Source organism: Rattus norvegicus, chromosome 3 (assembly GCF_036323735.1).
Source record: "Rattus norvegicus strain BN/NHsdMcwi chromosome 3, GRCr8, whole genome shotgun sequence".
Taxonomy (NCBI): Eukaryota; Metazoa; Chordata; class Mammalia; order Rodentia; family Muridae; genus Rattus; species Rattus norvegicus.
In genome coordinates, this window is record NC_086021.1 from 13490237 (window position 1) to 13502735 (window position 12499).

At 44.2% G+C, this 12499-nt stretch overlaps 1 protein-coding gene across 1 annotated transcript in view; it reads left to right on the forward strand.

The window, feature by feature from the left end:
* Nucleotides 1-1880: 1880 nt before the first annotated feature.
* Nucleotides 1881-12499, forward strand: part of LOC134486259 (Y-linked testis-specific protein 1-like) — a 424977-nt gene continuing 414358 nt past the window's right edge. The window contains exon 1 of the mRNA XM_063285180.1: nucleotides 1881-2743. Coding sequence (XP_063141250.1) covers nucleotides 2038-2742 — 705 coding nt within the window. The 5' untranslated portion in view covers nucleotides 1881-2037 and the 3' untranslated portion in view covers nucleotide 2743. The remainder of the gene's footprint in view (nucleotides 2744-12499) is intronic.

Sequence of the window (12499 nt, forward strand, 5' to 3'; positions counted from 1 at the left end):
ATCCTGTTTTGCTGCATTTGATCTAATAAATTTCTTGTAACCAGAAGTGCTGGTAAATTTTAAAGACATTTAAAATATGACGGGTCGATATCGGGTTTGTCGTCAGTTTATCCCGACTTTGGAAGCAGGTCCAGGAGCTAATTTTTCCTCGCTCTTTGCAAAGAATCCATAATTCAGGATTGCCATTGACTTCAATACAAGGTATTTAATCCTGTCAAATTACAGCTTTGTGTGAATAAAAATGTCCCTCCTCTAATTGTTGGTTTGATAAAGCTAATTTTGGGGTGCTATCCAGCGGGCTGCCTCGGAGGGAGAGACTACCAATATTTCCGATACGGAGAATTGCTTAAAGATAACCAAAGGAAAGATAGGAGCTGGGAAAATAACCACCAAGGATGTTGGTGACTCAGAAACCAAAGACTTTTTCAGAAAAAAAAAATGCATGAAAAGAGCTACATGGGCAGATTGTGACTCCAGTCATCAGAATATTTGGGTGGGGACTTTATTTTTGGTCTCCAGGAGGCTACATGAGAAGTTAAAACCTAGATTCTGGAAGTTTCTAAGCGTAACTAGGGAAGGAACTGGGCTGAGAGGACTTCTATGACGTAAGCAGAGCCTGGATTATGTCACAGAGCACTGGGCGGAGGTTGCGCTTCTCTTCCACTTGGGGGCGCTAGACTCCCTTGAAGGTGGGTTCACTATCTTCCCAGCGGGGTGTGAAAGCCAGTTCAGCTCCTGAACCCCACAATTGTTCAACAGGCTTTTGGTGCCTGACCGGTTTCCGAAGACAGAATCTGGACGACTAGGACATTTTCTCTCGGTAAATACGTTTATGAAGATAACTGGGACCCTTGTAGCCCAGAAAGCTAAAAGATTTCCCTCCTACAGTGCGTAACCGTATGTTCTGATGTCTTCCACGTTTGAGAGCTCGGCGGCTGGTCTAGGCTAGTCAGTCTAAGAGTTTATTATCCTTTGCTAACAATATCTAATTCATAATCCTACTAAAATGCCAAAGCTCCTCTCTGTGCCTGTGCTTTTTAGGAGATAATGTTTGTTTGTTTGTTTGTTTGTTTGTTTGTTTGTTTGTTTGTTTTTTCGGAGCTGAGGACCGAACCCAGGGCCCTGTGCTTGCTAGGCAAGTGCTCTAGCACTGAGTTAAATCCCAACCCCAGGAGATATTATTTCTAAATGGTTGTTGTTGCCTACACAAAAGACTCTAGTTGCGGTCGAAGATGCAGCAGCGTCGCGGAATAAACCTGGGGCTGGGTCAGCATGCACAGTACAGAAAGCCAGTGAACTGGTGTGCTGTGTCTCTTTGCAGACAGTTGTGGATGTTGCCACATAGCTCATAGTTAGAGGGTAGAAGAGGGGTGTGACCACCCTTCTGGCTCCTTTGCTATCCTTTCTCTGTTCTGCTTGCTTAAAGTGGGGACAGGGATACTTAATACCACACTGACCTCGCCATTCAAGGAGAGGTTCCTCAGCAGAGGCAAAGTGCCTCGGGCTGAAGAAATGTGTCTGAATATGTTATTCTGAGCTGTAGAGAACCATTTGTTCATTTCCCTTTGAACTTTAGATTTTGATTTTTGAGACAGGGTTTTTCTGTGTGTAGCTTTGGCTATCCTGGAACTAACTCTGTAGACCAGGCTGGCCTTGATCTCACAGAGGTCTGCCTCCCTCTGCCTCTTGAGTGCTGGAATTAAATTGTGCTCCACCATTGCCCAGCCCTCCTATGAACTTCTGATTACAACAGAATTAGATTCAGATGCTGATCCCTGTCTACCATCGCCTTCCTCACCTGCACCAAAGTTCTCTTAGACAAGAGCCCTGGTCCAGCGCCCTCCCCCACCCCACCCCCATTGTTCTTGCAGGCACTCACATGACAGAGGCAACAGCATTGTGTCTGGTTTAAGCAGGCGAGCTCCTCAAACCCAGGCCATGGGCAAGTATGAAGCCTGAACACAGAACGATACTCACAAGACAGTTGACCAGGATGTCGTGGCCTACCACACTAGGTCTAAAGCCAAGAAGAAGAGGATGTCTCTGAGGAGGATGAGCACACCATCCTTCCAGAAGTGGAGGAGGAGGAGGCCTTCTTCCCAGGCCCTGGGGAACATTGTGGGCTGCAGAATTTCTCACAGATGGAAGGAAGGTGATGAGCCCGTCACCCAATGGAAGGCCATCGTTCTAGACCAACTGCCAACAAATCCCTCTCTCTATCTGGTGAAGTATGACGGAATTGACTGTGTCTATGGACTGGAACTTCACAGCGATGAGAGGATTTTAAAGCTTAAGGTCTTGCCTCACAAAGTAGTGTTTCCTCAAGTGAAAGACGCCCATCTCGCAAGTGCCATGGTTGGCCGAGCTGTGGAGCATAAATTTGAGGGCAAACATGGCTCTAAGTACAACTGGAGGGGGGTGGTCCTAGCCCAGGTGCCGATCATGAAAGACTGGTTTTACATCACCTACGAGAAAGATCCAGCTTTTTACATCCACGAGCTCCTGGATGATTACACAGAAGGTAACCTCCGTATCATTCCAGAGATTCCCCCAGCAGAGGTGAAGTCAGACGTTGACAGCGACATCTTAACAGGTCAATGTGTGCAGTTCACCAGAGACAACGGGTCCAAAAAGATCGGCAAAGTCATTTACCAAGTCCCAGCTAAGCCTTCCATGTACTTCATCAAGTTTGATGGCGACGTCCACATCCACGTCTATAATCTGATGGAAAAGATCTGTTAAGGTGAAATTCACAAAGTGAGGGGGACATAGATGGGGAATTTATAGGATTGGGAGGAAATGTTTGTTTTTCTGTGTTTCAGATACCCACGGGCATTTGACAACCCCAGTATCTTTTCCAGTGGAATTTTGTTTTTGCTCTAAATATTAAAATGTGCGATGTGACGTGTTGTGTGTGAACACTTTGGTGGAGGAGACGGGCTGTGGTGCATGGAACATGGAGAGGTAGCAAGAAAGGTCAAGGCTGTGAACAGTAAGTCTGATGTCACATAGACTAAAACAAACAGGACTGAGCTGGTCTGGTCTTTAGGGAGAGAAAAGAACTGGAGATGAGGCTTAGAGGAGCAGGGATGGCACGGAAAAAAAAGATGGATGTTTAGGAAGCAGAGGAGAGGGGCCAGACATAGATAGACTCTCTGAGGTGAAGTTTGAGGGAGAAACAGACTGTTGGGGAAAGAGTGGCAGGTAACAGGGAGGTGATCTTGGAACTCAAGGGGAAACCCAGTAAACTGATCCAAGCAGAATCAGAATCAGAGAAGATCAGGTTTTCTTTGACTAACGGAACCTAATGAAAACTGTTTCTTATCTGTAGATGTATTATTTTTAATTATGTGGGTGGGGGCAGGGCATGAATACAAGAGACCACAGAGAAAAGAATAGTCAGTTCCCCTGGAGCTGGAATTAAAGGTGATTTGGAGCCACTGGACATGAGCTCAAAGAACCAAATCTAGGTCCTCTTTCAAAGCAGACAAGCTCTTGATCCATTGGTCATCTCTCCAGGCCCCTAAAGTCATCTTTTCCTGTAAAACCAATCTTCACATGAAGAGAAGAGACCAGGATGAGGGTAAGAAAGAATAAATTGACGGTGATGTGGAAAAAAGACTAAAGAACACATGAGGGAGTAGAGGACACTGAGGGAGGAAGGAATTCCAAATGGAGTTCTCAAAAAGTGAAGCAGGAGATTCAGGAAGAGTAGAAAGGGTTTAGAATGAGTTGAAATTGGGCCGCATCCATATTGGTCTCTTTGATTCCTTAAAGTACAGCCAAGCCATCACTACAGAAGGTGGATGTGAGGTGCAGGCTTCCCCGGAGGACATTTTGTCGAGGATAACTCAAGAGTAGTGAATGCCAAACCAATTTATATCTATTGATTCCTGAAAGTATCATAAAGCCCATTATTTTGTATGATCAGTAAAAAGTAATTTAAATGGGAAGATGCGGATGCCGTGAGCTTCTGTCAGGTGTTACGTGGATCCTGTTTTTAGTTTCCCTGACAACTGTTTGCCTCTGTTGCATCCTGTAGTATTTTTTAGGTCTCTGCTCAATGCACCTAGATGACCACAAAGAGCTCCTGCACTGGCTTGTCTTGCCTGGCTCTCCAAAGCCTGGATGGCTTCCCCCATACCTGTGGGCCCTGTTATGGTATCTAGCCCCAGAAAGTTCCCGTCTTTTACTCACATGTGAGGTTATCCTCAGAAAACTCTTGACGGTGACTCCAATGCAGAGGTGCTGCATTGAGCTCTTTCCTATGCCGTTTGCAATTACTTTAAAATCCTTTTTGGTTCCTGAACATGTAGCTCTCTTCTCCTGAGAAGCCCCTGTGCACTCCATGGCGTCTCCCTGAGCCACATCTACACTCCAAGAATGTCTTTGGAGGCAACCTTATCATGGACTCATTCATTACTGTTTCTTCTCTCAAGAATAAGTTTCTCACTGCAGGACTTGAAAATATTTTCTATCGTTGAAGAATTCTGCTCTTTGGGGGTTTTTATACTGGCTGGTTGTCTGACGGTTTCATTGCTGCAAAAAACATCATGACCAAGGCAACTTATAAGGGACAACATTTAATTAGGGCAGGCTTTCAGGTTCAGAAGTTCAGTCTACTTTCATCAAGGCAGGAATCATGGAAGTGCCTAGGCAGACATGGTGTTGGAGAAGAAGTATATCACCCCCACAGTGATATGCTGCCTCTAACAATGCCACACCTACTCCCACAAGGCCACACCTCCTACTTGTGCCACACTTCCCATGGGACAATCACATTCTAACCACCTCCCTGATTTTATGCCAACTGGACACAAGCTAGAGTCATCAGAGAAGAGGGCGCCTCAGTTGAGAAAATGCGTCCGTAAGATCCAGCTGTAGGGCATTTTCTTAGTGATTGGTGGGGAGGGCCCAGCCCACTGTGAGCGGCACCATTCCTAGGCTGGTGGTCCTGGGTTCTATAAGAAAGCAAGCTAAGCAAGACATGAGGAGCAAGACGGTAAGCAGTGCCCATCCATAGCCTCTGCCTCAGTTCCTGCCTCCAGGATACTGTCCTGTTTGAGTTCCTGTCCCAACTTCCTTTGCTGATGAGCAGCAACGTAGAAGTGTAAGCTGAATAAACCTTTTCTCCCTAACTTGCTCTTTGGTCACCGTGTTTCCTTACAACAATAGGAACCCTAAGTAAGACAATTTCTTATAGAAACGGTAAGTCTAGTAGAGCCACAGACGCTTACCTCATAACCACAAATAGAGACATATAGACACTTTGTTTTAATTTAAAGGTAAGAGTTGCTCATGTTCTGACCTGTGACTTTCTAGTTTGCTTCCTTCTTGTCGTGATGAATGCCATGATCAAAACTAACTTTGGGAGGAAAGGGGTATTTGCCTTACAGGTTACAGACTATCACTGAGGGAAACCACAACAGGAGCTTGAAGCAGTAACAAGGGGCACTGGTTGTTGGCCTGCTCCCTGTCTCAGTCATTGTTCTTTGCCATGAAGATACACCGTGGTCAAGGCAACTACTATAAATGAAAGCATGTAATTGGAGGCTAGCTTATAGTTTCAGAAGTCTGGTCCATCATCATGGCTGGGAGCATAACACTGGACCAATAGAGGGCTACTGCTCTGTAAGCAGAAAGAGAGGAGAGAGAGAGAGAGAGAGAGAGAGAGAGAGAGAGAGAGAGAGAGAGAGAGAATTCTGGCAAAGCATGGGGCTTTTGAAAACTGAAACCCCATTCTTGTCAACACACACACTTCCTCCAATGAGGCCACACCTCTTAATCCTTCTAATCCTTGAAAATACTGTCACTCCCTGTTAACTAAATATACAAATATATGACTGTGGGAGCCTTTCTTATTCAAACCGCCATACTCCCCATAGCTTGCTTCCTTACTACTTCTTACAGCCTTAAGCGCTATTCTTTTTATACATGACTACTGATGAACTTGCCCAAAATGGTGGGCCCTCCCACAACAATCATTAATCAAGAAAATGTTCCATAGACTTACCCAAAGACTAATCTAATGGAGGCAGTCCTTGAATTGTTCTCTCTTCTCAGTTGGATCCAGATTGTCAAGTTGGGAAAAAAAAAAGAAAAGAGAGACCCAGCACCATAATAATTCTCTTACTCCATGTTACATACTCACCACCAGCCACTCTCTTCTCTCAGTGTATAGACCCACTTCCGTGTATGGCAGAACTGAAGAGTAACTACTGTCACCAACATGAATTCTCGTGGATATGTGACAAGAAATGAATACATTCTACAGCTCCCAACGCCAAGCAAAAGCATTTTAGTATGTGCTACACGTACTGGGAGACTGTCAGTCACTGGCCATTTAATGGGTCACAGTAGACCACAGAACCCCAAAGTCACAACCTACATTCCATCTCCTCTCAGCGGGAGACATAGCCCTTTCTCAAAAGCCATGAATCTATCTGTACGCTTAGATTTTTTCAAAACCTACTTTTTTTAGGGTTCTTACACACTTCAACCACCCTTCTAGCCCACCAACCAGAGGTAGCAGAGAGAGAAAGTTAATAGGAAAAGGGAGAGAGTTGTGGACCTATTTAGAAGTAATTCTTTGGGGCAACTCCAATCATCATTGTGCAGTACGGTCCAATAGCAAACGCAAAACACGAATCAGTAGCAGTGCCTTGACTTGCAGAGATCAGAAGGATCTAACCAACAAGATGCAGCAGAAGCAGCCAGAAGCAGCCCAAATAGCACAGTCTCTTTCGTACATTTCTCACTATGGAACGAAGACCAGCAAAGATCATCGAAGCCTTGCAAGGTGTAACAATGTAAAAATGTCCTCTCCCTCTCTGTGGGATTACATTTATGTTCTCTGTAAACATCCTGTCCCCCTTCAAGCATGTGCTCCAGCGAAATATCACATGCCTTCTCATGTGTCAGCTTCAGCAAAACATCCTCTCCTAATATAGCTTCCAGATAAAGATCCTGTTTTACAAGTGAGTTTCCAAAGAAACAAAAATTTTTCTACTTCATCTAGCCTTGTCTCACACTTGGCCGTGACATCACAAAACATATAATCGCCATCTTTCAAGGGTGCTAGCATCAGCTCCACCAGTCGCTGGAGCTTCTGCAATTGCATTCCGTGAGTCTCAGACCCTTTTGTGAGCACAACCTTCAGTTATCCCTGTAAACATTGGGCTCTCTACATCTTTGCTCTCAGCCAGTAGCTGTCCAACTTCCAGCCCACTAAGATGTTACCAGAAAAATTCTAATTAAGGATGCCAATGAATTTGACTTGATTTATTTTCCCTGACAGAACAGAGTGTTTTCTCTGCATGGGTACACTGGTGTCTGCATCATCTGTAATAAAACCCACTACTATTAAGATAAAAATCAAAGGAACTATGGACAAATAGCAAATCACATGACAAGCATCACAGATGGCCAAGCCTTTTCTGCAGCTTTATTGAAGTATAATTTACATACTTAAAAAATCCATTTATTTTAAGTGTATAATTTAATGATTTTAAAGCAAAATTTATAGCTTCCTTCCCTTTTTTCATACTCATTTCCCACTAGTTCATATGCTATTGAAGTCTATTAAAAACATAGAAGTGAAGTCAGGAGAAGGACCAGAGCGGGAAGCAGCAAGATTCTTGATTTGCTAATACAACAGATACATTGGCAGAATCTTCTTCATAAAACCACTTGGGACACATTGGGTCTTCTCTTAGCATGTAGCCTCCAGACAAAATGTTTAAAGGATTAAGTCATGGGTCCACCTACATCGAATCCGGACCTGACCTGGTATGGTCAGCATCACTTTTGGCCACTTTCATGTTAATCACATTCATCACTCTTACAAGTTGCCTAGCAACTGACATAGTAAAGAAACTTCTTTTGGTTCATGATTTCATATGCTTCGGTCCATGGTCACATGACCATGAAAGGGGCATGATAGAGCTCAACTGCTAACCTCACTGTCATCCAAGAAGCATCAACACAGGAAGAGACCAAGGACAAAAAAACACCCTCCAAGACATGTCCCAAATGACCAAGTCCCTTAATTTCCTATCTCCTAGTTTCCTGCCACCTTCATACACATCCATCAACAGATGAACTCATTGATTACAGCCCACAGGGTCCAATTGATTTTCATAGTCCACCTTTGAACATTGCACTGGGACAATGTGTATATTAAACCCATAGGGCAGGGCCAGAAGGTTGTGTCAGAGGTCTAACCTTCACCTCACACTAGAAACAGCTGGGTAGGTTTCTCAACATCCCCTATTTCTTTCTGGGACTGAGCTACACCATGTCTGCATTGCAGCATTTTGTCTGGGGTGAGATACTGTCAGCAGTCAATTGTAAAGACGCCACCCACCATGTGTGTACTTGAATGTAAAATGGGACATCTATAATATAGTCACACACGCATATACACAGACTTGTAGAGAGAGGCAAAAAGGGAAGGAGTTGAGTCTTAGGAACCCTAAAGGAAGAGGGTGTGGAAATATAAGATACAGCTCTCAGCGAGAACCAGAACAAAGCAGTGTCTTCTATACACGACAGGACCACGATCCCTCTGCCCTAGCTGACAGGAAAGGGAGAGTCAGTTTTCTACAAAGATATAGCTGGTGATAAGCTGGCCAGGCTCCAGGGGCTTGCCCAAGGCCCATGAATTTATGGGCAGCATAAATGACTTGAGTGGGTTATTACAAAAGGCAGAAAGAGAGCTTGAAGTTGGGAGAAGTGATGGGGTGTGGATGGATCTGAGAGGAGTTAGGAAGAGAAGTGAGAAGTAAATTCAATCAATATATAATGTACAAAGTTTTCAAGGAACTAATAAAAGTCGTTTATAAATACCATATCTGTACTGAACACATACAAACCATTTTTCTTGTCATCTCCTAAATAACAGCCCCTCATGATTTCATTTCATTAAGTACCAAAGTAATGCAGAGATTATTTAAAATGTAGGAGGGTCTGGGGAGACGGCAGAAGGTTAAAGCCAAGTGTGTGGTCACACATGCAAACACCAGTGCTTGGTATGGGAACAGGAGGATGACTGGGACTTCCTGACAGTGAGCCTCACCTCAGGTTCAGCAGGGGACCCTGTCACAAGGGAATACAGTAGGGAGTGAAGGAGCAGAACACGCTCTACACTCCCCCAGCCTCTGCACTTACATGTCTTTATGCACACACGCACACACACACACACATGTAAATATGACTAGAGTGTACAAGAGGCTTGCATAGGTTATATGCAAATGCAGTGTTGCTTTATCCAAGGAACCTAAGGACTTTTAGATCATTGGGAGTCCTGGGGCCAACTCTCAGAGGCAAAGATATATCTCCTTATTGTGCAAACAAATCCTTTGGTGAGTGTGTGTCAGTGACTCCACACAGTTCTCCTCATCTAGTTTCCTGTGTATCACAGAGAATGATCTGGAAATACTGAAAAAAACTAAACTAAAGGCTTTGTTGGGGTTTCTAGGCTTGCGTTAAAATCATATTTATCATGTTTTATTAAATGGAAGGGAAATCTTCATCTCCCAGCAACAATAGACTCAATCATGTTGGCTTCTGTTTTATCCCATTATGAATAGCAATTAATTGCACATCAATAACTCCCCATGCTTTGAACTAAATCAGGATGAAGGGATATGTTTCCGTAACCCCTATGTGGATAATCAAGTAGAAAGGGGGGAGGTATGATGCCTTTGGCTTATGGGAGAGTGATGGCTTGATTGGATACTTGTTATGCAAATAACCCTAACCTTTGAGAAATGAAATGTAATGATAAAATATACTACCAAATTGGATGGACACTCATTACTTGATTTCTTTTAAAAGAAAAAAAAAAAAACATACTTTAGGATTTTGAAGAAGTGTGACCCTCAGAGGTTCAAATACTTGATTGTGTTTGGTTTCCAGTTGGTGGATTGTTTAGAAAGGATTGGGAGTTGTGTTTTTGTTAAAAGAGATATGTCAATGGGAGGTGGGGGCCTTGAGATTTCAAAAGCCCACCAGGCTACTCTCCCTCTCCCTCCCTCCCTCCCTCCCTCTCCCTCTCCCTCTCCCTCCCTCTCTCTCCCTCTCCCTCTCCCTCCCTCCCTCTACCTTCCTCCCTCCCTCTCCCTCCCTCCCTGTCCCTCTCTCCCTCTCTCTCTCTCTACCTCTCCCTCCCTCTCTATCCCTCTCCGTCTCCCTCCCTCCCTCTCCCTTCCTCCCTCCCTCTCCCTTCCTCCCTCCCTCTCCTCCCTCCCTGTCCCTCTCTCCCTCTCTCTCTTCCTCTACCTCTCTCTCTCCCTCTACCTCTCTCTCTCCCTCTCCCTCTCTCTCTCTCTCTACCTCTCTCTCTCCCTCTACCTCTCTCTCTCTCTCATCTGGGGAGCAGGATGTGGGCTCTCAGGAACTACTCAGCCAGGCCTGCCTGCCTGCCAGCCTGCTGTCAGGGTGTCTACCACGATGGTCCACGGACTCCCCCTCTGAAATTGTAAGACGGCAATTAAATGTTCCCTGTCATTAAGTGGTTTGGTCACGGTGTCTCTTCACAGCAATAGAACAGGAACTAAGGCACTCATCTTCCTGTCTATTTTTCTAATACTTCTGTATTTATTTCATTAAAGTTACCTGTTGTCCATGGAACAGTTTTATGAATAAGTTTCAAGTTTGAAGACAAATAGTGACAAATAGGAGTGGCACTGCTAGGGGGTGTGGCCTTGTTGGAGTGGGTGTGGCCTTATTGGGGTCGGTGTGTTACTGTGGGCGTGGGCGTTAAGACCCTCACCCTAGCTGCCTGGATCCCAGTCTTCTAGCAGCCTTCAGAGGAAGATGTAGAACGCTCAGCTCCTCCTGCACATGCCTGCCTAGATGCTGCCATGCTCCTGCCTTGATGATAATAGACTGAACCTATGAACCTACAAGCCAGCCCCAACTAAATGTCCTTGTAAGGCTTGCATTGGTCATGGTTTCTTTTCATAGCAGTAAAACCCTAAGACATACATACATATATATATATATATATATATATATATATATATATATATATACAACTAGGTTTACACACACACACACACACACACACACACACAAACACACACACACACACACACACACCATTTATAGGGATTTTAGATCTAGCCAGGGCCCCTGCAGGTTCGTTGGTCCATCTGATACATGTGTTCATGGAATATGTCTCTCTCTGTTTCTTGTTCTAGGAAGTACGTGGACAACATCTGCAGACTCGCTTCATTTTACTTTATTCTCCTCTTCAGCCTTAGAAATCTCAACTTACAGAGAGGGGAAGATAGGAACTTGGTTCGATAGCTCTTTTTGTCTGTGGGGAGCTTACATCTCAAGTCACAAAGGAAAATAAATATAACAGGAAATAATAATACACATCCAAACCGTGATGGGAAGTTCATATCCGTTCCCCTTAATGAATGTCAACATTGGAAATTGGAATCCACAATGAGATGAGACTTTTGAAAAATCCTAATTCTCAGGCAGGCTTTGGTATTTCTCTTTCCCTGAAAAGGATCACCACTAGAAAAAGACAGACGGTGGGTTGCTTTTGTCCACAAATTGAATCAGAAGCATTTGATAATGAGCATAGAGGGGGCTCACCCCATGTTTACCAAAGAATAAAGTAATATGGCGGCGGGGAGACATCTAGAGAACAGTTTGTGCCTTATTGGTATTAAAAAAATAATCCTGAAGTCAAGAAATAATATTTGACAAGAGAAAAAAAACTAGGTTTTCATTAGGCAGAACTGTTTTTAAAATAGCCTTCATTTTAGTCATGGAAAGAGGGGGGTGGAGCAGGTCAGTCTGTAGATAACTAAAGTCATTCCCATCAAAAAATAAGAATAATGTGGATTGTTAATGGACTTGAATAAAATTAGAAATTTTAGCTTTCAAAGGGGAAAAATTGTGTTCCAGAGAGAGAGACAAAGGAGTGTCCAAACTCATACTTGATTCTTTCAATAAATCTACTGGTAACTCATGTGTTTGTTGATATTAGGATTAAAACGCAGGTTGGATATCTCGACTCAAGAGTGTAATGTGTGGGGCTGGGGATTTAGCTCAGTGGTTAGAGGGCTTGCCTAGGAAGCGCAAGGCCCTGGGTTCGGTGCCCAGCTCCGAAAAAAAGAACCAAAAAAAAAAAAAAGAGTGTAACCTGTGTGAATAGCTGCCAGTGGAAAGACTTGTCCTCGGATTTCTCAAAAGGCATGAAAAAGCCGCCGTGGAGTTACTGGATTTTGTTTCAAAGACTTTAGCTCCTTGACTGCAGGGTTGCAGATCCTCAAAGGAAGGGCCCGAGACATCCTAAGAGGTAGCGTCCAACACCTGAGGCCTGCGCACAAAGGGAAGTGGCCTTTCTCAGAAAATGGAGCTACGAGAGCTAAAAAATTTAGGCGACACATCGATCAAATCACTGTAGTAGAACGACGGCAGCCAGTTCACAGAGCGAGGCAGCTGTCAGCGACTCGGCCAAGAACTAAGAGGATTT